Source organism: Priceomyces carsonii, assembly GCF_900007245.1.
Source record: "Priceomyces carsonii strain CBS4050 genome assembly, scaffold: Debaryomyces_carsonii_scaffold_1, whole genome shotgun sequence".
Lineage (NCBI taxonomy): Eukaryota > Fungi > Ascomycota > Pichiomycetes > Serinales > Debaryomycetaceae > Priceomyces > Priceomyces carsonii.
The window spans coordinates 193,653-218,275 of NW_026946674.1; the positions used below are offsets into that span (position 1 = coordinate 193,653).

Genomic DNA, 24,623 nt, shown 5'->3' on the forward strand with positions numbered 1-24,623 from the left:
TGATGCAAACACGTATATCGAAGCATCAAAATCAAGTCTTGAATAAAGACACTAAAATAAATTATTGGCAAACATTTTGAGTCTTTACTAATGGGAACTCAAGAATGAAAGTAATTTATCAAACACTTCTCCAAAAATCTTTTCATTTTCAAGAAATAGGTTATGCCTGGCTCCTTGTACTGGAACAAACTCTTTATCCATGTTATCATTCAACAAGCTAAAGAACTTCTCAGTTCCTTTAATCCAATTAATATTGTCGTCGGTACCATGAAGGACCAATAAGGGAATACTAGTGTTGAATTTAGAGACGTAATCCTTGTGGGTTAACGATTCGCCTCTAACAAACATGTCTTGAAATTGACGAGCTGTCCCAACCAATACCTTATCGTGTTTCATTATATACGCTTTCCATCCTTCATTTGAAGTTATGTAATCATAATTCAACTTAGAATCAAATCTCATATTAGGCAAAAGATAACTAACTATAGGAGCTAACTTTCGTAATATAATATTGGGTTCAGTGTTTGCGTGCAAGAGTATAAGAGGTCCACTGACAAATATAGCTCTAATTTGGTCAATGTATTTACCTTTTATCCCATAATTTAAAACAATTCCACCACCCATCAGGTGTCCTGCCAAAAAGAGTTTTTCTTCTTTGTCTTCTCTCTTGTCGAGATTGTACTTAATCATAAACTCTAGATCTTTAAAGACATGTTCTTCATTAGTTCTGCCGACTTCTTTACCTGGAGATGTTTCCCCCGCTCCCCTTTGTTCAAAGAAAAATATTTCATATCCTTTTTGAGACAATTTGTCAAAGAATTCAGTATAAATAGCAGCACTCTCTGAAAACCCGTGAACATAGACAATTTTACCTTTGTAAGTCACATCTTGAGGAACTTTCCAAGTAACTGTTTTGAAATTAGCATTGTCAAACTTAATAAATTCAGTAATTGGTTCCCCTTTAGGCTGGTATGGTAAATCAGACATGTTTCTGCTTAATAGTTTTCTTTATAAGACCACTATATTAGAGTTTCAAGAGGGGCTTACTAAGTAATTAAATGCGTATCCACTTTTTGAGTAGTGCATATAATACATGCGCTTGATATTCTATGAAAGCATGAACACATTTTGATAAATGAAATCAATTTCACTTGGACCTTGTTATATTTTGAAATTACGTCACAAACTTAGTAAAGTAATAGAGACTAACTGACTCAATAATTGACCAGTCCTTATCTCGCACGATTTTTGTAATATTTCAGCCCAAGAGAACACTTGCCAATAGAGCTAATATATCTAATAGAAATTCTTTTCTATATTTAGAATCAAAGATACCATACAGTCAGTTTCTTTCGTTTTAGAGCGAATACTGAAACCTACAACATATTTCAATGAGCAAGGGGACCACGACAGATCCTCAGTTTCAGGATTATAAAAATTGCATCTCTACTTATTTTATTTGTCTAATTAATTCTAAATCAATCCTCTCTTTTCAAGTAATGATGTAACATCAAGGCCATGTTCCTCTTCTTTCAAGACTTTGACTACTTTACCAGGAATACCGACAACAACTGAGTTTGGAGGAATATTTTTGTTTATGACGCTTCCGGCTCCTATAACGGAACCACTGCCTATGGTAACTCCAGGGAGAACAGTCACATTTGAAGAAAGCCATACGTTATCGCCTATTGTTATGGGCAATGCACTTTCAACTTCGGCTCCTCGTAATGTTGGATCAGATGGATGAGTGGCGGTGATAAGCGATACATTTGGTCCGAAAAGGACTCTATCGCCAATTTTTATAAGCGCACAGTCAAGAAGCGTTAAATTAAAATTACTGTAGAAGCTGCTGCCAATATGAACATTAAAACCATAATCAATATGAATTGGATGCTCTGAATAAGAATCCTTACCATAAGATCCAAAGCAACCACTTAAATAGTCATGTTTTGCCTTCAAGTAGCTTTCAGTGCTGTCAAAATGCTTGCTTCTTAAAGAACCGAAATCTTGGGCAAGGTCTCTTGCTCTCATTCTAGCGTCCTCTAGACGCTTATCAAAGGGTCTGTATCTATTTATAGTCAGTTACTTGTGATCAAAATTTTCATTATTCGATATTTACATACATCATTCCACTTATCATTCTTTCATAGTTGTCATAGCCTTTTTCAAACGGAAGATTATTAAGGCAACGATATGCAAACTCAATGATATCTTCATCTTTACATCCTTTAGTTTTAGATAGGCTTAATATTTCTTCGTTTGATAATTGTTCCATATTTACTTGAAAAAGTGTTCAGTTCAATAGTTATTCGATCATCAATATATTATGATATTATCCTGTATGTAGTAAAAGGATACGGAATGCTGAAGTTAAGTCCTTACCCCCTTTTGGAGGGTAGATAATGTATATGCCCAATAAATTCAATATACTTTTGCGCACGAAACACTACATAGTGGTTGATTTTGGCACCGTCTAATAACACATAACTTGCACTAATATGTTATCAGCAGAAGAGAAGCACATCAATTCTTCTTAGGTTCTGCTATGAGTATTGCTTACTGTAGAGAATCATATATCCTGAGGACCATTTCAGCAGGACCACACTTAGATTGAGATTTAAGTAATCAAGTTGCAAAATTACCTTTGACGCTTAGATCGAAGTCGAAATCTCACCCCTTTGCTTCTCTCCTTGGTTTTAGATAGTTATAGATAAACTTCGGGCATTTTATATCTATTATCCTAGAGGATGCATCATTACGATCTACAACTTTTCAAAGGTTACACACCTAGAAAATCCATGAAACTGTTCAAGGAGTCTCATTTTCTTGCCAGCAAGTATAATTGCTTTATATTCATGTACTTTTAAGAAAGTTTTTGTTACTTAACGCTAAAGAACATTCTTGAATATCAAATTCAATATTCAGGAGAGCAAAATCCCAGATGTTGCTTTTGTAGCAAGGATAACATTTTCCAATGCAAATTGTGAACTGATGTTTTACAAAACAATAAATTTTTAACTGCTTTCGTCTATCTATTCAAACTATATATTTTGAACCCTTATATTATTTATCTCGTTAAAATTCGCACCCAAATAGTTACTTTCAAAGAGAAATGAAGGAGAGCGTTGAAAATAGCAGTTACAAAACCACATATCTGAATCAGTTGCTTGTAAAGAAGTAAGTTCTTTACCTCAACATGATAACCAGAAGAAGATTCGCCTAAGTATTCCTTGTATAAGATGATTATCTCGGCTAATATGTGATTCAGGTTGAAATTATATAGTATCCAAACATGGCTACCTGATCCTGGAGATAATCGATAGCTCACTCCCAATCACTGTTTAAAAAAGCTCATGGTGAATAATCCGAAGATGTATGTGGATTAATAATGAAGTCCTTGTTGAACACTGGAATTACAAAAGAGGAAATGCGTATCCTCTTTCTTTCTCAGTGGATATCAATACGACAACATCTGTATCGGTAAGATCACCCCGAGAAATAAGTTCTGAAAAATGCTTCTTGAAACTTGCATAAGGAGCAGCCCCACAAGGACCGGAACTGACGTTAAACTTTTTCAATTCACAAATCAGATTATGGCATTCACCATCGTCGATTAACAGGGAGAAACTCAAACCATTTTTCAATATAGGGAAGGAAATTGAAGATATGGAAGGGCAATTTAAACCATCCATAATAGTTGGCGGACCTGATTCAAAATTTGAACGAGCAGGATAGCCAAGTGTGAGGGATTTATTGCAAGTGTGTGAAAATTTGGGTTCAGCAATCATTACTTTTGTTTCGAAGTTCTCTCTAAATTCAGACCGATAGTGCGCTACGACTGATTGAGCGAAGGATCCTACACCAGCCCCACAGATCACAAGAGAGGGTTTCAGACCACATTTTGAATACACCTGCTGATCTATTTCATTAAGGACTGTATTATATCCATCACAGATTGCCTGAGGAATCTCAGTATAGTTTTCAAAAGAAACATCTTGAATTAGAAAACTGTTTGGTTCCTCTTTGCAAAATTTTGCAGCCATGGCAACAGCATCATCGTAGTCGCCTGGTATTTGGATTAAACAGACATTTCCCTCGCTTTCAATTTTTTTGCACTCGGCCATAGGAACAGAGCCTGGAACATAGACTTGAGATCTGGCACCTAACATGGTTGCTATTTTTGCAACCGCTCTACCGTGATTACCATCGGTTGCACAAACAAAAACGAAACGTCTGTCTAAAGATAAATTCTCCATCGTTTCGATTAATTTGGAAAAGGTTGTGTCGAGTGAAAGATTAAACTCTTTAGCTAGACATGAGTAGATTGCCCAAGACGCCCCTAAAATTTTGAACGACGGCAAGCCAAATCTATATGATTCTTCTTTAACAAATATTCTGCCTACACCGAAAGAGGCAGCATTCGGAATCTCCTTCAAAGGAGTTGGCCCATAGTCAGGAAATGATTCATGAAATTTGATTACTTGCTCTTCTCTTTCCTGGGCATTATCAATGATATACTTCCACGAAAGAGCTTTATAATTAGCGTAGAGCTCGTCTGAAGGAATGTAATCCTTCTCTTCCATATCCATACATCTATCAGAATTGAGGTTCAAAGAATCTGCAAACCATTTTATATATTCTTCAGTCGCAAAAATATTTCCGAACTTGATGCCAAACTAGAATGCTAGAAATTTCAACGTCCACATAGCACTGACAACAGCAAATACTCGAACACAGAAGAACGTGATAAAACTTAAGATCATATAAACACTTATTTAAATTAAGATCAATTTACAACTATTGTCGTTTATCAAACATGATGCTTATATTTAAAATATATTAATCAACTCTCTTAGAATCGTATTTAAGTACTGACTTAAGTAATACATCAAACCCATCTTCGATTTGTTGTGGTGTTGAGTATTCATCGGGATGATGACTAATACCTTCTTTACTTGGAATGAATATCATGGTAGTAGGACACACATTGTTGGTGGCACAAGAATCATGGCCAGCACCACTAACTATGTCCATAACGTTTTCCTCACCTAGTAATTCTATTGACGCCTCTCTTACGCAAGATATACAATGCGGATCAAAATGAACAGCCTTTGAGCGCATAAGATTTTCGACACTTACTTCAATAGGGGCCTTGCAATTTGGTCCCAGGGTTTCTATCGCGATATTCTTGAATGAACTATATAACTCTTCATTCAAAGCCTCTAAGGGTTCATCGTGGGGATGGCGAGCATCATAAGTAAAAGTAACTTCGTTTGGAATCACATTTACAACTCTAGGCTTTACTTCACAGACTCCTACCGATACCAATCCTTTGTATTCATGTGCAAGCTCATTACATTTGACTATCATTTTAGAAGCTGCAAGAAGAGCATCTGAACGAACATCAAGTGGAGTGGTTCCAGTATGTGAAGAACTACCTTTGATAATGACTTTATTCCAACAGTAAGCTTGGGCACCCGTCACAATTCCTACTCTTTTATCCTCCTTCTCTAGTATCGGCCCCTGTTCAATGTGAAGCTCAAAATGAGCCTTGAGCGGTATTGATTTATATGAAGCTTTATATGGACCTTTATACCCAATCCTATTCAATTCTTGATCAACTGTAACAGCTTCTGTATCGATAACAGACTTGAGGTTAAAGACTTCATCTTCCGCTACCCTGCCAGCCCATAAAGCCGATGCCATGACCGACATTGGAAATCTTGCTCCTTCTTCGTTGGTCCAATTTACAAGGCTAATGGGGTAATTTGGAACATACTTGTTCTCTTTCAATGTTCTTAGTACCTCAAGACCGGTAAGGACCCCATAAATGCCATCGTACCTTCCGCCGGTAGGTTGAGTATCTAAATGAGACCCTATAGCTGTTGGTAACCCATCTTTCTTTCCTGGGTATGTGGCAAAGATATTACCCACTTTATCAATCTTGACTTCACAACCGAGCGACTTAACTTCTTTCACGAACCAATCCCTCACATTCTTATCGTTGTCGCTCAAAGAAAGACGACACACCCCACTTCCTTTGGGTACACCTGCCATGCTTATCAGAGCACTGTATTTAGCAGTAGCTTGGATAGTATCCAAAAGCCTACCTCTCACAATTTTCAAGGACATTGCCGTCATATTCTTTGTCAAATCCTATGATATGACCATGGTATATCTTAGTATTCTTATAGTATTGGCGGAAATTATTTTGCGACCAGTTTGTCGTTCGGATTAGTATCTGCGAATCTGAACCAATACCACATATCAAAACTTTGATTTCACAAGCCGAAGTATGCGAATTCTTGAACACTTCGTTTTGCCATCTCGAGCTTAAAAAACTGCCAATGTATACTTAAAGCTGATGAAAGCTAATGAATGCTCTATAATTATGTAATTTAAAATGAAGTATCCAACTTTCTTTTTACTTATCAGTGTCCACTTCTAGAATAAACGTATCACAGCAACATACTGATATAATTTTCCTGGATTCTAACTAAAGATTTCTTGTAAGTCTTCGAGAAAATAACGATCATTGTGTCCCAATGCCATTATCGATCACTTCCTTTTTTGCAATAATGATGCGATAGTCGAGGGTGAAAAATATTTTCGTATCTAATGTCCTTAAACAGACAAATCTAAAAAATTAACTTCAACATCTCAAGATGCTGGGCATTGAGATACCTAAGAGGAAAAATATAAGTAGCTCGTATGTGTCTTGATATAAATTTTCAGCATTTTTTTTGGTGAAATACTAATGAAATTAGTTGTATCGCATGTCGGTCTGTGAAGGTAAGTGCTGTTTAAGTTATTTCATTGGGCAACCTATTAACTAACATATAGAAAAAATGCGACGGTAGCAATCCATGTTCTCTCTGCCAGAGAAAGTGTATTCTGTGTATATACGATGAAAAGGATAAGAGAAAAAAAAGAGTAACGACGGCGTATTCAGACGTATTGGAAGCTCGAATAGTTCATATGGAAAATAAAATCAAGGAACTCAAGAACTTGGTAGATCAGCCAGATAAGCTACAGAAAAGTGTACGTGGTATTAGCTTACCCAGTTCCAACAATTTTATAAGCTCGACTCACAAAATATCTTATGAAAGAGGATGTTCTAGGTATGCGTTCAATCCTTTGCTCGTCCTGGAATCTGGATCTAAGTATGCCTTTGGACCAACAAGCGTGTTTCACGATCCACAGATAATAAATAGAGAGCTAATTGAGATAGTACCAACGCCTAAATTGTCAAACGCGTGTGAGAAGTTGAAGCTAAGTGAGACTATTTTCGATTCAATTTACTACATGAAAGATCTGCCGGTTCCATTATATGTGTTCGAACCATCGAGGTTACCACAGTCTCTAATAAAAGACTCTCTTTCATGCTTTTTCAAATATAGCTATACGATGGCATTTTACTTCATACATAGAGAATCATTTCTCTATTATTTCATGAATAACGATTTTGAAAATAACTTCGTCTCAGAAGAGCTAATATATTCCATGAGTGCCTTAGGAGCTAGAATGAGTCAAAATCCAGAATTAAGAGCTAAAGCAGATCATTATTACGAAACAGCAATAGGAATTGTCTTCCAAAGCAATGCAGACCCCAACTTGAATACTGTCAATTTGAACTCCGCATCAGTGACTAGGATGCAAGCTTTATTGTGTCTCGCAATATATGACATTGGAAAAGGGCGTTTGACGAGCGGGTGGTTACTTTCAGGATTGGCTTTCAGAATGGGACATGATTTTGGATTTGAACTAGATCCTAAGGATTGGGATGAAGATATGAATAAATGCAATAACAAAGAGCTTGCAAGGAAGTACCCTTATCTGCTGAGGAGTGTGAAGAGTCGAATATACTGGGGATGCTACGTAGCCGATCACTTCATCAGTCTAGCTTTGGGAAGAACTACTTCGCTTAAACTTAGCGATACAAACATGCCATGCGTCTCTCCATTGGCTGATTTCACGAACGTTGAAGAATTTGTATATGTAGATCCCGTTTCAAACATATCTTATTCTGCATACCCCAGTTTGATTGCTATTTTAAAATTGGCAAACTTGACGGAATCGATGCTAACATCAGTTTTCACGCAAAGGTCAGACGATGATGCGAAGCTACAGTCAGAGAGACTAGAAAGACTAAGTCACTATAATCATCAGCTTTACAATTGGAGGACACGACTTCCAAAAGAGCTTAGCTGGAATAAGAGTGATTTGAAGAATATGGGACACAATATTGTAATCCTGACACCGAGATTGTATTATTACATAATTTCAATGTGTCTAAATAGACCATTCTTGACGAGCTCATCGGATATTCAAGGTGGCATGTCACCATTTAGCATTTGTCATGATGTTGTCGAGGAAGTACAAATAACGATTAAAGCTCTACAGGAAGCTTACGGCAGAAACTTTACCTTCATCAGCATTTTTTTATTATACTGTACTCTTTTGTCCATTAGTATTTTACTTTATGAGCTTTCTTCTTCAAAATTTGACTATGAGAAAAAAAGATGCATGAATAAAATAACCTTTTTCCAAGATTTCTTAAGACATTGTGCTACTATTTGGGACCTTGGTAAAAAGCCTTCTAGTATCATTGATAAAAAGTTAGAGAAGTTCCAGCTGGACTTGGAAGCTTTAAGAACATCTGACAACTCAATTGAGGAAGTACTCAACAGTGAAGTCAATTTGTTCAACTTCCCTACCTTTTCGCAAGACCAGACAATTAACTATTTGCGCCTTGACTTGGCTAATTTAGATTGGGAAAATGAATTCAATTTTTTATAAGATTTTGGTAGTCTTAGTATAGCTTTTTAGGAAAGGTAATATCAGTTCCATATACATTTCGTTGTATGTCTACTTTGTCGCACAAATCTCGCTTATCAGACGTGTCGCACATTATTTTGCGATGCCTAGAGCTGCTTATCTGACAATTATCGAAGTCGGAAATTATTTTCCTACAAAAGTGAAGTAAGAAAATGAATATATTTATGGTCTTCAACAGCACTGAATCATAAATCTGATGTTCAATATAGAGAGTTCTGCGAGAGTGTTGCAAAGCAAGTATAAAAATTCAAATGAGTAGCATATTGGGTTCTAAAGACGAAAAATTAGCTTATCTAAAGACAGAGATCGAATCTGTGGGTTCAAGAAGAGAGGCAGAAGATTTAGCCACAGATTTTCAGCTATATAATGAGGCTCTAGAAATTGACACCGATAAAAGCTCTGAATCAAAAGTTCTATTCAAAATAGACCTTGTTTTAATACCTATTATGTGTCTTATGTATACAATGCAGCTGTTAGACAAAGGATCTTTAAATTATGCTGCTGCTTATACATTGGAAGAAGATTTGAATTTAATTGGACAGAGATATTCGTGGGTGGCTGCTATATTTAATTTCGGATACTTATTTTGGGCAATTCCATCAAATTACATTATTCAAAAAGTCCCTGTCGCCAAGTACACTGGCTGCACATTGATAATCTGGTCAATAATTCTTATTGCTCATGTTGGTGCCAAAAATTATGGTGGATTACTCGTACTAAGGTTTATATTAGGGATGTTTGAAGCCGGTATTTCACCATCGTGTATGATGATATGTTCTCTCTTTTATACGAGGCTGGAACAACCTTTAAGAATATGCTTGTTTTTAAGTTGTAATGGGGTGGCAGCGATGGTAGGAGGTCTTTTGGGATATGGCCTTGGTCATGTCCAGAATTCGCATCTTAAAACTTGGCAGCTTATCTTTCTTGTTTTTGGCTTTATGAACCTTGCAGTTGGAATTATTGTATTAGTATTTTTACCTGATTCACCTCGAAATGCCCGATTTTTAAACCTGGACGAAAGAGCGATTGCAATTGAAAGGGTAGCTAGGAATAATATGGGTATCAAGGATAAGGAATTCAAAAAAGCACAACTTAAAGAAAGTATTTCTGATGTTGCTGTTTGGCTATTATCTCTAGGGGGATTCGCATGTGGTGTAATCAATGGAGGCACTTCAAATTTTGCTTCCGCTCTCTTCAAAGGCTTTGGGTTTTCTGGGATCTATGCTACTTTACTTCAATTGCCTACTGGTGCTTTAGAATTGGGCGTCGTTCTTGCTGCTGGAGTAATTGCTTTAACCGTAAAGAATACACGCTGCTTGATGTACGTGTTGACTTGTATTCCAGGATTTGCTGGGTTAATTATTATTCATACGATTCCTTTGAAAGATAAATGGACTTTGGTAGGAGGAACATGGTTGCAGTTTATAATTGGTGGCCCCATTGTCCTCTCTTGGGTTCTCTTAAGTGCTAATATTGCCGGCCATACTAAGAGAACTATTGCGAACGGTGTTTGGTTTACTTTCTATGCTGCGGGAAATATAACGGGCCCTAATTTATTCTACACTTACGAGGCCCCAAAATATTATAAAGCTATTATAGCCTTGATGACGTGCTATTCTGGACTTATGTTAATAGGTATTGTATACGCCGCATTATTGTGGTCTAGAAATAACAAAAAAGATAAAGAGTATGGTGAGTTGACACCAGAAGCTGCAAAACAAGCTATAATTGATGGGTTCAAAGATTTAACAGATAAAGAAAACAAAGGTTTTAGATACCTACTTTAGTTTTATAATGTGTTATAGTTTAATTTTATTTTAATTGAAAAACAATTCATAATCTTTCAACTGGTCAATTTAAACTCAGAAAAGTCGTAAAATCCGTGATTGTCAAGTCATAAGCCGCATTATCTGCCTTCTTTCGTTTTGGGCGGAAAATAAATTGCGACTCGAAAATTCGTAGCCCGTTTTTAGGAGATATATAATGACATGTTTTCCATAAAGCCAAAGAAACTTTGAAGTCTAAAAGGGAATCATATGACTTCAGTGAGAAAGTTTAAGTTGGCCGGTATCCAATTGGGACCGATTCAAAGGGCTACCAAAAAGGAGGATACAGTTGTGAGGCTAGATAGGCTCTTGAATGAAGCAGCTGACAAGGGAGCCAGCTTAGCTATATTCCCCGAATGCGCATTGACCTCCTTCTTCCCGAGATGGGATTTAAAGCTGCAAGAAGAGATAGATTCGTTTTTCGAAAAAGGTGATATTAGCAAGGGGATCTGCAAGCCTTTATTTAAAACCGCCCAGAGTCGAAGAATCGGATTTGTTTTGGGATACGCTGAGATCACAGATGATAATCATCATTACAACACCTGTATTTTAGTTGATAATCGGGGAAAAATTATCCAGAAATACAGAAAAACTCACTTGCCTGGATTCGATGATCCAATTAAGGGGCCAGAGTTCCAACAACTTGAGAAAAGATACTTTGATTATGGCACAGAGGGGTACGTGGCTGCTAAAAGCGACCCAGAGTGGATAGATACAACAATAGGAATGCTTATATGTAATGATCGTCGTTGGCCTGAGGCATGGAGATGCTATGCGTTGCAAGGAATGGAGCTTTGCATTAGTGGATATAATACGCCTTGTAGAGATAGCACATACGGCATGGCAGAAAACAAGACTCTACGATTGTATCAATCTGAATTAGCGACAAAAGGTAATGCTTACATGAATTGCTGTTTTGCAGTATCAGTCGCAAAGTGCGGGGTTGAAGATGGTCAACAACTTATCGGGGGATCATTGATAGTTGCGCCGGATGGTACAGTAATAGCTCTGGCCAAGACAGAAGATGATGAGATACTTTTGGGTGATATCGACCTAGATAAAGTGATCTACGGTAGAAGTAAAATGTTTGATTTTGGTCGCCATAGGAGACCAGAACTCTATAAAAGAATTGTGAAACAGAAAGGTATAATACTACCTTTGACATAAAATATGCTATTACAGATACATCTTCCTTATTGGGAATATCATATCACGAGGGCTTTTATCTCGGAAATTCTTAAATTTGCTATAATCTAACCGTAAACACGTCTTCCAAACTCTCTTACATATTCGTGGATAATAATTTTCCTGCTATATAATCTATATAAACTATATATAAAATTAGAGATAGACATCGCTTTGCATAAACATATCACGTGATCATTAGTTATTGATAGGACTTCGGACAGCCATCTCCGATATTTGATAAGTCTCAGATATTGATAGGAGTCCGGGCAGCGAACTCAGATAATGCAGCTGATTCTATACTCATAAGAGTGCCGTTACTATGAGGACGCTGCTGTTTTCAGTAGAAAAGGGCACAAAAGTGGACAAATCGATCGACCCCAAACAAATACTTGCACGAAACCTTCACTGAAGGTATGATCCTCTGATAAACTGGAAGCTTATATAAAATACTCAAAATAGCTGTAGCGACTAGTTCTCTTCCAAGCAGATGTTTCTACTATACAAAGATGGTAGCATATCCAATGTTAGTATTTGCGAATATGGTAATTGATTGCGAAACAAATATAAAACAAGTAATTTTCTCTCTTAAAAATTAATTGTGATTTCTATCCAAAAAGTAATGAATATAGAATGCAGCCTGCGAAAATTTGTTAAAGTTTGCGTTATAGGGGGCGGCATAGCGGGGCTAAATGCAGTTGACACATTGGTAAATGGTGAAAATTCAACTTTTTCGCCAGAAGATGTTGTTCTTGTGGAAGCACAGGATTACCTTGGAGGACGTATTGTAACGGACAGAACCTCTTCTAAGCTAGGGCTACATTACGATATTGGGGCAGCTTGGTTCCATGACTGTTTACTGAATGAACTTTTCAATGAACTCATCAATGGTAAAGATTTCTCCTCTGAGGAGAGTTTGTACTTTGACGATTCTCCCGTGCTTTATTACTCTTCAGAAAGCGAAGGACGGGTTAATCTATCTAAAAACAAGGTGTACAGAATATTTCAAGATTTTCAGGATTTTGTTAATTTAAATTACGATGACCTTAAGGATAATGATGATTCTGTAAAGAATATGATTCAAAAATATATTCAAAAATACAAAATGATCTTAACCCAAGAGCAAATAAATCTTCTTCCTAGGTTGAGTCGTATGCTTGAATTGTGGTATGGGAAAACTTGGGACTCAATTAGCGCTAAAGATTGTCCTTTTCATCATTCAGGACGGGATGTTTATAACAAGCAAGGCTATGACCACATTCTAAACAAGTTAATCTCTAGAATTCCAGAAAATCTGATTACACTCGGCCACGCTGTAAAAAAAATCACATATGGTATTTTTGATGATTATTCTATTATGGTGGAATGTAGCAATGGATCAAGTATTAGATGTGAGTTCTTGGTAATTGCTGTTCCTCTCAGTATTTTAAAGTTACCTGTTGGTTCGGAAAACTCCATCGAGTGGTCACCATCTTTACCTTGTGATATAACCAATGCCTTATCGAAAATGCACGTAGGATCCCTAGGTAAAGTAATTCTTGAATTTCCTTCAGTTTGGTGGGATGATACGGTAGACCAAATATTTTTGCTTCCGGATACGGATGTATCCCAAGAGTATGGGACTACCGAGTGTTTGCCGAAGCTATGGACTCTAGGCTTAGATGTGCTCAATATAGCCGGGATACATCGATTGCATTCTTCTACGATTAAAGGAGGCAGCTTGTGTATACTTACTCCTCATCCAATTACGGAGTACTTAGAGAAGAATCCCGAGAAAGCATGGGACTATTTGAAGCCAGCATTATCAAAGTTGCGTCTTGATGGGCATAAAGTTGAAAGTCCAATCAACGTAATCACCTCTAAATGGACTATAAATCCTTACATAAGAGGAGCCTATTCAGCCGCCTTTCCTGGTGACGATCCTGACACTCTAATCAATTTACTTTCAGGAGCAACAAAAAATGGTCTCGAGGAGCTTAATATCAGATTCGCTGGTGAGCACACCATAGAAGAGGGAGCTGGCTGCGTACATGGTGCTTGGATGAGTGGAAGGAGGGAAGCACAGTGGATATTGGATCAAAAAAAAAACGCGAATGTAGTGGTAATCTAAGAAAGATGTACTTAGAGCTCTTGCAATCATACTTAATTCATAGATTTTACCCAATATTTTGATAAGATATGTATTTGTATTCATAAATTATATACGGCACACTCACATGCATAAAAGAAAAACGTATCTTTCATGAGTTTCAAATATTCTTGTTAAGAATAGTAAAGAGAGTCTTTATTGTATTGAACATACTTCTGCAGTGTTCTTTACTATGTTTCATTCACGTTAACTTAAGGGATGCATTACTATTTTACTTTGTTGAACTCATAATATTATACTTTATCCTTCTATAAATATTTTTATCAAGGTAAGCACCAGTAATTCTAAAAGTCCTCTGCGACAACTTTGCGAAATTTGTGCCTATTGAGATTATGGGACAAATATTTCCTTAAAATTGCAAAATAATAATTGATTATCGTAATGAATCACGAAGTTCACAATATTTAATATAGCTCGGGAGAGTCCATTGTCTGCATTTCTTACCGTAAACCATCATTGGTATGGTGAAAACTACTACCATAAATTGCATAACAGCCAAAATAATAAAGGTATTTGTGATACTGACATTTTCTAACCAAGCATCACATGCAAATGAGAAAATGCAACCAAGCATATTGTTTATGAAAGAAATTCCACACATCATCTCTATAACTAAATCAGGATAAATAAGCATCACATAAGTCATTGATAGATCCCCCGATGAACCATAACCCACCCCGATAAATCCTAAACCAATATAAGTAGGAACCCAGCTCCATTGTTGATCAGTACCAATACCAAAAAGAAGCAAACCAATCGAAGATAATATACATGGTATATATAAAAACCAAAGTCTCACTTCAGCATCTACCACACCATCATTCCTTTTAGCAATCCAATTGCTAAACCAATCATTTAATGTTCCACCGTAAAAACATCCTATTACAACTCCAATTAAAGTTGGAACATTCATAATTGCGACTGCATTATCGCTATAATTGTAAGGAGGATCATAGTAATTATCTTCCTGAATAGTCATATAAAATTCCATAAGAATATTTTGAATACCCCAAACAAAGCCAGAAAATATCACTGGTGGGAAAATTAGGACGCGTGGAAGTAAAAATAGCTGCTTCATATATTGTATGAAACCCGTACCATCTAACATAGGGCTCGGAGCAATTACTTTCATTTGCCGACGAAACCAAGACCCAATACCACCATTTTGATCATCCTCAGAGGACGAATCGTGGACCACTTCCGATATTAAGACTTTGCTTTTTTCTTGTTTCAAAAATTCGTTAGTGAATTCAGATTCTTCTTTCACCTTTCTCGTATTTTTTCTAAAGTACACCGTTTCATCCATAAAAAAGACCATGAGAAGTAAGTTTGCTCCAGCAAAACCTACAGCAGTATATGTAGCAACTTTGAATCCCTGTAATTCATCTATAAATCCTGAAATAAGGGGACCAATAAAAGTGCCTACACCTGTAGCCAACACATAGTAGTTTAAAGCACTTCCTAGCTGATACTCGAAAAAGAGATCAGTCAAGGAGAGTTGTACTTGTGCTTCTCCACAAGATTCGGAAGCTCCCACTAGCAACTGGGCCCAATTGGCCAGACCCGTATTATGAGCATTAGCTACCCAAACCATACCAAGAATTGCCCAGAAAAGACAAATCAAATACGATATTCTTCTTCCATAGAGATTAACTGATGGAGCCAACAAGTAAGTTCCGAACGCAATTCCAATGAATAAAATTCCATCCGAAGCATCTGTAGTATAATCTGATAGTCCAGATAAGTTTGTGATTCCTGCGGTGAAACCCGTATACATTAAAACGATTAATGTATTCCAGTACTTCCTCTTTTTACTCCAGTTCAAAGGATCTTTGGGCAGGTCATCTGGCTGCGGAACCAAGATTTTACTGTCTTTTTTTTTTAACAGCTCTAACTCTAACTCAGCACCCCCGTGAGAAGCATAAGATCTTATAGTTCCAGGAAGAAGATCTTCGTCAAGGCGCGAAGTATAGGACTCTAGTTTTCCTGGATTTATATGTCTCGAGCGGATATTATCCAACATTACCACTATTCTTTTATTTCAGTTACCTACAATAGGATTCACAAGATTATGACTGTTACATCAGATTGGAATCTTTAGCTATAAGTGACTACAATTTTTTAAGTAATTATATTCCTACCTTTTTTCCTTATCTCAAGCGAAGCCGTTACAAATGTAAGTTGATTAACCGGCATATAAATTTGAGATCTGGTTTGACATGCCTAATCTGTGCGTTTCTTGATAGGTAGATTATCAAATTTTTTATCTCGAAATTGGCTTTTACCTGAGCCGTAGGATATGTATGTGCCCCTAAAAAAAATAAAATCATCATCGGACCCTGTTCCCGACAGGTCTGCCAAGATATTTGACATTAACGAAGCTAAGACAAGAAAAAAATAAGCAGGAACGAGATGCGAAAAGGTTAAGCACAATATACGTCAAAATCTTTCTTGGAACAGCCCATCTATAGAATGAAGTAAAACCTTAAATTGTCTATCGATTTTCAAGCGTGCCACTATAAGAAGAAACCCATAATTGGTACTTGAATGCGATTTGTTCTTGCAGCAGGCCAGTGCGAGCTCTGATATGACAACTTATGTACAGTACACTTAAAAAAGATAATGCAATATGATACGACTTCTCTGATCGACTGGGTTTACAAGTTTTTGGAAAATACTTTTATGTGTAAAGACAAGCAAACACTTTCAAATAGTTCATGTAACCATGACACAATCCTTTAACTGCTGTGGGGGAGTCCTTTAATGACTTGTTGCAGTATTAGTAGTGATACATGTTACTCAAACAATTGCACCTTTCGTTTTATAAAAATTTAAGAGACAATTAACGTGCTTTAGCATATCATGAAAAACGAGCTTTAGACTATCATAGCACCTGTCATTCATTAATACTGTAAAATCTTTAGTTAATTGATATACAATTAATATTTGTCAAATTTAAAGTATCATCGTAAGAAGATTATTTTATTGGTGAAGTTTATGCAAGAGTCGAGCTGCCTTGCTTGTTATTTCAAATCAAGAGAAAATGGGTGTTAAGTTTAGGTTCTCATTCGCTAGTAGGATGATGAAGGAAATGCTTTGATTCTCACTGAAGAGAAAAATCAATAGAAAGCTTAACACTTATATCACAATCCACAGTACATGATAGTGAGCGCGATTTATAGAGCCCTATCGCTTATGTATGGCACATGCCTGACATTAGGACATGCAAGTTATAATCATGCTTTTTCAAGACCACAAACTGCTTAGCGTAGGTCTCTCATGATTCTTCCTCAAATCTCGGTTGTGAAACATCTATCATCTAACACACTTAAATTTGACAAAAGCAAATGAGTGTATAGATTTACTCTTTTATCTTCCGCATAGTAACTTTTGCAACAATAAAGTACCTGGTATCTCAAAAGAGGTAGCAAGATAAGAAACAGTATCCAACCAGCATATACATCATTCTTCTTAATAAAGTTAATCCTCTATTCCATGATAAAGGGTTAACATTTGGTCCGACGTAGTGATTTCGTGCTCAGGAATCATTATTTTATAAACACACAAACATATCTTTTTCAAAAGGCAATGATTAGCTTCGTCGTCTTTATCCAGATCTTACGAAAAGAGTCGCTTTCTCTCTTTTTTTAAGTAAATTCGACTGCTCCATTATTAAATATAGGTTGATACATCTCAAGAGAATTAAAGCCAAACAGCAGTCACTTCGTTCAAATCTCTTATCAATAAAAAATTCATCAATATCTTAGTGTTACTGTGAAAGTCAATCATCACGACATGTTTATTATCAGATACAATTTGACAGTTAATAGAAAAAGTTAAGATTTTGTACCAGTCACAAGAGGAATGTACTTCCCATTTAAAACCAAAAATGCTCTTCCGCATCTGATCATCAAGACAATATTAAAAATCGATAGTATCTTAAGGCGAGGTAAGGAAGTAACGAACATATCATACCGTGAGATAGTACGAAAATTCTTTTCCCCATTTAAAAATTTACCTATTCCATCGTGTGACTTCTCTATAAATGCTTCCATGTAGTCATTGATCACAACAGGGTGCAACCCAGGAAAATAGCCGTCTGTGAAGATGGAAAGCCATTGGGAATCGTAGAACACAGCATGTTCGTATATTGAAGCCTGAAGATCACCTACATTTCTCTTGAGAAACACTTTATCCGAAGTCTCCTTTGACTTATCATACAACTTGAGGTACCGCAATTTCTTCTGAAATTCAATAATGATATCTTGTAGGGATGATCTAAATTGTTGGTTCGGCGATTCAAATATTATAAGTAGAATATCAAGTTTATTTGGGATGTTTTCTGCTAGGGCCGACATGATCGAATGATGCTGACATGAAAGGCAATCGAAAGTAGGATTAATGCACAATTGAGTAAGATTAGAAGTGAAGGAAGTGAAATTCTCCAAGAACGTTGTTTTCGCGTTGAAATGTGTTTCATGATGATGACTGACTTCTTTAAGGTTTAATAAAAGGACCTTTAAATAGCTCAAATCAAGCGCCTCTTTTAAAATGTAGGCTATATCACGACCCTTGTTCCCTATGAAGCCATCTAAGCCTAAAGTCTCAATACAGAGATGTTTCTCCAATCTCCTTAATCCCTGGAAAAAAGATATCCAAGGAGCATCGCAATTATTTAGATTAAAGTCATTTAATGCATTTAAAGAATGTGATCGATCCTCCATGATTTCGAACTCTAATGAAGTAAGATTTCTCAGATACGATACGATTCTTTCAGCAAGCTGCTCAAACTGAGTCCGATGTTTCAGATCACTAACATATAATATTTTCAACCTCCTCAAAGTAATAAAAGAATAATCAAAATCATAATCACTTAGACAAATAGTCAAAGATTGAATCGTTGAACGCTGAGGTAGTAGCAACCTTTTTTTCAACGAGGGAAGTGATCTGCAAAAAAATGTACTCAATTTAGTTATACATAAACACTCCTCCAAAAGTGATAAGATGCTTCGATTTTCTATTTTGAAATTCCAATCAATCTCACTATCTACGCAGAACACTAAACTTTTCACATTTTGACTTATCTTTCGATTACACCTCAAGACCAGCAATAAAGAAAAAAACTTTGAAACATGAATGACAGTTCCCAAGTTCCTTCTAGTGGTTGAGAATTTTTTCCTTGCAACTTTAGAAAGACTAACTTGGCTGGTTATAATTATTTTTCTGTAAAGCTGAATTGCAGCAGGTAGATACATTAGTGTCAGACAAACGCACAAGCTCTGTAAATCATCAGAATTTAGGTAGTCACAGATGTCTATGAGTAGGATTAATGGTAGCGATTCAAGTCCTGACACTAATTCGTCGCCTTTAAAATCTTCCAATGGATAAAAATTCGTTGGTCTGAAGAAACTTGACTTACGTCGTGATCCCATCCGAGGCAGACCTACTGTATAACCTTGTCCAACAGAGTTTGGAAGTCTATCAATTGGAGGCATTCAGGTAATAGAATTTAAACATAAATTAATAAACCTGTTAAGCTTCGGTATGTCAATCTCAATCTCCCCCAGCTGATTCCTTATCCATATTACTACGATATGAGTCGGCCTGCATAATGTTAAAGCAAAAATAGTGCAAGTTGAGAGAAGCGATAAAAGAACAGGTAATCGATTTCACGGCAATCAATTAGAGAATTTGTTGATAAGAATGGAGCAGCAAACGGCCAGAGATAACTTAAGCGGTAAAAAAAGGGATGAATCACCTAGGCGTCCTGGAGAGTCACAAGCATCAGACCTTTTTAAGGGCCTATCGTTTAAAGTCGGAGTAGCAGAAAATAAAAATGTAACGTATAGATCTAAGATGGAAGATGTTCATACATACATCGCAAACTTCGCCGAAAGGGTTGATTGGGGATACTTTGCCATTTTTGATGGGCACGCTGGAAAAGATACTGCTAGATGGTGTGGTAATAATCTACATACATTGATAGCGAACGAGATTAACGAAGAGGAGGACGGCCCAGAACACAACTATAATTATGACATGAAAGAAAAGTTGCATGATGCATTCATTAAGGCAGATAAACTAATTGAAAATGAGGGAACTGGATCTTCGGGTTCCACGGCTGCTGTTGCTGTACTTCGATGGGAACTCAAAGACGCAACGGGAGAGCCCACAGCATACAGTGCAGGGGAAGATGGGAAATCACAGTTTGATTTTATACCTAGCAAGGACCACAAGAGAATATTATACACATCTAATGTAGGTGACCTGAGGATCCTTTTATGTCGGGAAGGTCACCCTTATCGTCTATCGTATGACCACAAGGCGACAGACGACAACGAGGTGAATAGGATTCGCGAAACGGGTGGACTTGTTATGAAGAACAGAGTAAACGGAGTTTTGGCTGTCACAAGATCCTTAGGTGACACATACATGAAGGATTTAGTTGTAGGGAGGCCATTTACAACCTCGACCGAAATCACACCAAAAGACGAGTTTATGATATTAGCATGCGACGGACTTTGGGACGTTGTCCCTGATCAGAAAGCCTGCCAATATGTATCAGAGTTATTCAAAACTAACAGTGATCCTCAGGATGCAGCGAAAAAGTTATGTCAGCTTGCTATGGATAATTCTACGACCGATAATGTGACAGTCATGATCGTGAAATTTGATAAAAGGGTATTTGATATATGAAATGACTTTACCTAAAAAAATTAACGTCATATTTTCAAGCTTGCTTCGTAACTGTGGAATAAACTGTGAATATCATTACTATACATATTCCAGTATAAATAATCTAATTTGCTTTCAATGAGATATTTTAAGAAATTTTAGATTCAATAGCATAAGTATGTTCTTCACCAGATTCAAAATCCAATTCTTTTGTAACTAGTTTTGGTCTGTACAACTTTAGAGCCAAACTACTCATTACAACACTTATAGACGAAGCTGCCATAGCAGCACTGGCCCACACTGGATTCAATCTAGAATTATGATAGGGGTATATCACTCCAGCTGCAATTGGAATGCCAATGATATTGTAAATCAAGCTCCACGCGAAATTGAACTTCACCCTGTTAAAACAAACTTTCGACAAGTCCAAAAGAGTAAGTAACGCTAGCAAAGGATGAGCTCTATTCAACAATACAAAATCACTCGAAGTAATAGCAATATCAGTGCCGGATGATAAAGCAATTCCAACATCGGCTGTCGCCAATGCTGGAGCATCATTAATACCATCTCCGACCATTGCAACGACTCCACCAGATACCTTTTGAACTCTCTTGATTTGTAATTCTTTCTCTTCTGGAAGCACTTCGGCCACTACGTTGCGTATATTTATTTCACTGGCTATTGCGTCAGCAGTCAATTTGTTGTCGCCCGTAATCATCCAACACTGGATGTTGAAGTTCTTTTGAATATATGAGATTACTTTCTTCGATTCTGCTCGGATCAGGTCACGACATGCCATCATGAGAAGGAGATGAAACTTGCCATCATCAAAAAATTTCTCTGCCTTGATTGCAACTAATATAACGGATTTGCATTTCTCTTTCCAATTAGTCAAAACCTCATTTTGTTTACTTGATATCGTCACGCCATGATCTTTCATTAAAGCTTCATTACCCAACAATGCCACAGACGGAGAGTATTGTGACCAAGCATCATTATCTGATTCAAAAAGAAACCTACCTTTCAAGCCTTTTCCAGGAACAGTCTCGACTTGCGGTACTCTATTTTGGGTGGGCTTGAACTCTGTGTGCTTTGAAGTATATTCATTTATGAAGAGTTTAGCAGCCTCAGCGATAGGGTGCTTTGACGCTAACTCCAAGTCTCTTGTCGCTTGTATTCCAAATAACTTGATCAACCGAGACCTATCCACAGCTTTATCCTCCACAAATGCGAAGTCAGTAACCAGGAGTTTACCATTAGTTAATGTTCCAGTCTTATCAAAACAAATTGTTGAAATGTTTGCTCCTTGTTGGAACGCAGCCCCACCCCCTTTCGCTAAAATACCATACTTTGCAGCTAATCCTGAACCTACGAGAAGAGCAGTCGGTGCAGCTAATCCGATCCCACACGGACAAGCAATGACAAAAACTGCAATAGCAAACTCCAAAGACCATACCGTCCAACCACCAACATCAATGTCCAAATAACTATCCGGTAATCGTCCTGAATATGCCAAAGCTAACCAAATAATCCAAGTAACTATGGCTAATGTCACAATAATAGGTACAAAATATCCTGTCAATTGATCAGCAACTTTTTCTATCGGAGCTTTACGGAGTTGACCATTTCTGACAGTATCAATTATCTGATCTATTAAAGACCCATCCTCGATGTTGATTATCTTTGCAACCACGGCACTGTTTCCTATGTTAACAGTACCAGAAAAAATTTGATGGCCAGGGCTGTGTTTCACTGGAGTCGATTCACCGGTCAAAGCAGATTCATCAAATTCCGTGGAGCCATCCACTAGTATACAATCAACTGGAGGGGAATCTCCGGAAAGCACTCGAATATAATCATCACTTTCTAAATACTTTACGTCAATGATTTGGTCATTGACAAATTTGCCTTCTCGCTCTTCGACCAACGTCGCATTTGTCACTTTCATAGAGCTTAAATTGGAAATAGAATCTGCTGTTTTTCTTTTCGAATAACTTTCTAAGAGCCTACCTATTAATAGGAAAAAAGATAAAAATACAACAGAATCAAAATAAGTCGTTCTCAGTCCTGACATACTCTTTTCTTCATTTGCACTCAAAATTAGTAATGCAATACTGGCAAAATACGATACAGAAGTTCCAGCAGACATAAGTAAGCTCATTGATCCAAATTTAAAAATCCTTCTCTTAAAAGAATTACGATGCATCCATAGAGACGAAACTTCCTTGAAAGCCTTACGATGAAAAATATCTGCAGCAAAGAAATAAACAGGTGTACTAAGTATTAATAAAATCCATGTGTTTCTTGCCACATTTCCAGCCCATATGGGCTCCTCCACCCAAACCCGAAAAGGGTTAGTGGAATGTAATAGAGTCATTGCAACGACCCCAAATATGAAGGTAGGAATAGCAAAGACGGTTGCTATAACTAGCCTCCATGCAATTTTGATAAACTCTTTTTTACTTAGTTTCCGTATATGTTCATCCATTGACTCAGGCTCAATTAAATTACATTCAAAAAGACTCTTTTTGTTAACATCTATCTGATAACCGTCTTTTGTCCTTTGAAGATGGTTCAAACCGAACATTATGTTTCTGATATTCACATCTTGACTTGGAAGATACTTGAACCTGATGTAAGGATACTTCAAAGTAAGAGGATCTTCAATAACAACAGCCTCTCCATAACTCTCTAAATATTGAGTGATGATTTCTGGACAATGATTACAAAACATGCCTTCTACCCTCAAATGTATTGACCTTGCTCTTTTCTTATTCAGAGTATAATTAATCTTCGTTTTACTCACTAAATCGAAATCAAAACCACAGTCCTCAATAGTTCTTCGTAATTTCGTCAAGTTGTCATCATCTTTAGGTGTATTTTCAATAATGAATTGACCAACTTTTGTCACTGCGTTTATTCCGCACTCCAAGATAAAAGGTAACTCATTCACTGCACTTACAATAGAATTAACACACGAAGCACAAGTTACACCACCAATAATCGCAGTAACTTTGAGATTCACTGATCGTTGAACTGGAAGAAGTTCAAGCAAGCGGCAGTCAAAGCCCATGTCATTTATCAGATCCACAACTTTGTTTACTATCTTTTTGTTCGGTAGAAGAACTATAGCATTGTTCTGAAGGAGGTTGACGGAAAAAAGAGGCTCTTCGTCGACTTTGGCTTGAACTCCCGCAGAAGAGAGAACTTGACTGATTGCTTCAGAAATCGATTGAGCACATGAAGCACAGGTCATACCTTCAATAGTGAAAACAGCTCTGAATTCTTTTTCCAGACGATCTACTAAAGTTTCCAATGTTGAATCTTCCGATATCGAATCTGAAGATTCCTTTTCATCTTGACACTTCTTGCAGTGCTTCAAGTGATTCTTATTAATTTGCCTCTTTTTAAAAGAAGAGATTAACTTAGAGAACCAAATTTCATCTTCAGTTCCCCCTGAGTCAATATCATGTAATTCAGTATGACTATTATTATCCTTCTGCTCACCTGCGTTTTCGTCATCACGCAACTCCCAAGAAATAACTATAAAACCAGTCTTTTTTAGCTCCTTTATTAATTTTTTAACTAAGTAACCATTTACACCTGCAGAAGACAGCTTATTGAAAAAAAGCTTTAGCACATTATTGTTTAGGTAAAATAATACTGTCGTATTTTGACTCTCAGCAATCAGAGACACATCAGATACTTCAGTTAAAGGAAAGTATCGTGAAATCGTAGTATATATTGAATCCCGACAGTCTTCACAATGAATGTTTGAAAAATTAAGTTCTATTTCTTTCATCACTACCAAAGGGAATATGTCTGCAGACATCACTCATATTTGACCTTTATTATGCTCTTAAATAAGAGATTTGAGATGTTTTCGCTGCGAAAATATATGCGCAATAGATTACAATGATCACATGAGATGACAAAAGGGCATCATCTTT

At 36.8% G+C, this 24,623-nt stretch overlaps 12 protein-coding genes across 12 annotated transcripts; 5 read left to right on the forward strand and 7 right to left on the reverse strand.

The window, feature by feature from the left end:
• Positions 1-87: 87 nt before the first annotated feature.
• Positions 88-987, reverse strand: PRCAT00000106001 (acylglycerol lipase; the record flags this gene model as incomplete). Its single annotated transcript, XM_062950822.1, has 1 exon — positions 88-987. The coding sequence occupies one exon, from the start codon at positions 985-987 to the stop codon at positions 88-90; it is 900 nt and encodes a 299-aa protein (XP_062806959.1).
• Positions 988-1,473: 486 nt separating this feature from the next.
• Positions 1,474-2,031, reverse strand: PRCAT00000107001 (acetyltransferase; the record flags this gene model as incomplete). Its single annotated transcript, XM_062950833.1, has 1 exon — positions 1,474-2,031. The coding sequence occupies one exon, from the start codon at positions 2,029-2,031 to the stop codon at positions 1,474-1,476; it is 558 nt and encodes a 185-aa protein (XP_062806960.1).
• A 1,382-nt stretch (positions 2,032-3,413) lies between these two features.
• PRCAT00000108001 (uncharacterized protein) lies at positions 3,414-4,589 on the reverse strand (the record flags this gene model as incomplete). The annotated part of the gene is made up of 1 exon (XM_062950844.1): positions 3,414-4,589. The coding sequence occupies one exon, from the start codon at positions 4,587-4,589 to the stop codon at positions 3,414-3,416; it is 1,176 nt and encodes a 391-aa protein (XP_062806961.1).
• A 250-nt stretch (positions 4,590-4,839) lies between these two features.
• Positions 4,840-6,141, reverse strand: PRCAT00000109001 (M20 family metallo-hydrolase; the record flags this gene model as incomplete). The annotated part of the gene is made up of 1 exon (XM_062950855.1): positions 4,840-6,141. The coding sequence occupies one exon, from the start codon at positions 6,139-6,141 to the stop codon at positions 4,840-4,842; it is 1,302 nt and encodes a 433-aa protein (XP_062806962.1).
• Positions 6,142-6,978: 837 nt separating this feature from the next.
• On the forward strand, positions 6,979-8,799 carry PRCAT00000110001 (fungal specific transcription factor domain-containing protein; the record flags this gene model as incomplete). Its single annotated transcript, XM_062950866.1, has 1 exon — positions 6,979-8,799. One exon carries the CDS (start codon positions 6,979-6,981, stop codon positions 8,797-8,799), a length of 1,821 nt encoding a protein of 606 aa, XP_062806963.1.
• Positions 8,800-9,089: 290 nt separating this feature from the next.
• PRCAT00000111001 (uncharacterized protein) lies at positions 9,090-10,625 on the forward strand (the record flags this gene model as incomplete). Its single annotated transcript, XM_062950877.1, has 1 exon — positions 9,090-10,625. One exon carries the CDS (start codon positions 9,090-9,092, stop codon positions 10,623-10,625), a length of 1,536 nt encoding a protein of 511 aa, XP_062806964.1.
• A 249-nt stretch (positions 10,626-10,874) lies between these two features.
• PRCAT00000112001 (uncharacterized protein) lies at positions 10,875-11,831 on the forward strand (the record flags this gene model as incomplete). The annotated part of the gene is made up of 1 exon (XM_062950888.1): positions 10,875-11,831. One exon carries the CDS (start codon positions 10,875-10,877, stop codon positions 11,829-11,831), a length of 957 nt encoding a protein of 318 aa, XP_062806965.1.
• A 640-nt stretch (positions 11,832-12,471) lies between these two features.
• On the forward strand, positions 12,472-13,959 carry PRCAT00000113001 (NAD(P)/FAD-dependent oxidoreductase; the record flags this gene model as incomplete). The annotated part of the gene is made up of 1 exon (XM_062950900.1): positions 12,472-13,959. One exon carries the CDS (start codon positions 12,472-12,474, stop codon positions 13,957-13,959), a length of 1,488 nt encoding a protein of 495 aa, XP_062806966.1.
• Positions 13,960-14,371: 412 nt separating this feature from the next.
• Positions 14,372-16,021, reverse strand: PRCAT00000114001 (uncharacterized protein; the record flags this gene model as incomplete). Its single annotated transcript, XM_062950911.1, has 1 exon — positions 14,372-16,021. One exon carries the CDS (start codon positions 16,019-16,021, stop codon positions 14,372-14,374), a length of 1,650 nt encoding a protein of 549 aa, XP_062806967.1.
• Positions 16,022-17,834: 1,813 nt separating this feature from the next.
• Positions 17,835-19,493, reverse strand: FGR43 (Fgr43p; the record flags this gene model as incomplete). The annotated part of the gene is made up of 1 exon (XM_062950922.1): positions 17,835-19,493. The coding sequence occupies one exon, from the start codon at positions 19,491-19,493 to the stop codon at positions 17,835-17,837; it is 1,659 nt and encodes a 552-aa protein (XP_062806968.1).
• A 208-nt stretch (positions 19,494-19,701) lies between these two features.
• Positions 19,702-20,694, forward strand: PTC1 (type 2C protein phosphatase; the record flags this gene model as incomplete). Its single annotated transcript, XM_062950933.1, has 1 exon — positions 19,702-20,694. One exon carries the CDS (start codon positions 19,702-19,704, stop codon positions 20,692-20,694), a length of 993 nt encoding a protein of 330 aa, XP_062806969.1.
• Positions 20,695-20,821: 127 nt separating this feature from the next.
• On the reverse strand, positions 20,822-24,505 carry CRP1 (Crp1p; the record flags this gene model as incomplete). Its single annotated transcript, XM_062950944.1, has 1 exon — positions 20,822-24,505. One exon carries the CDS (start codon positions 24,503-24,505, stop codon positions 20,822-20,824), a length of 3,684 nt encoding a protein of 1,227 aa, XP_062806970.1.
• Positions 24,506-24,623: the final 118 nt, after the last annotated feature.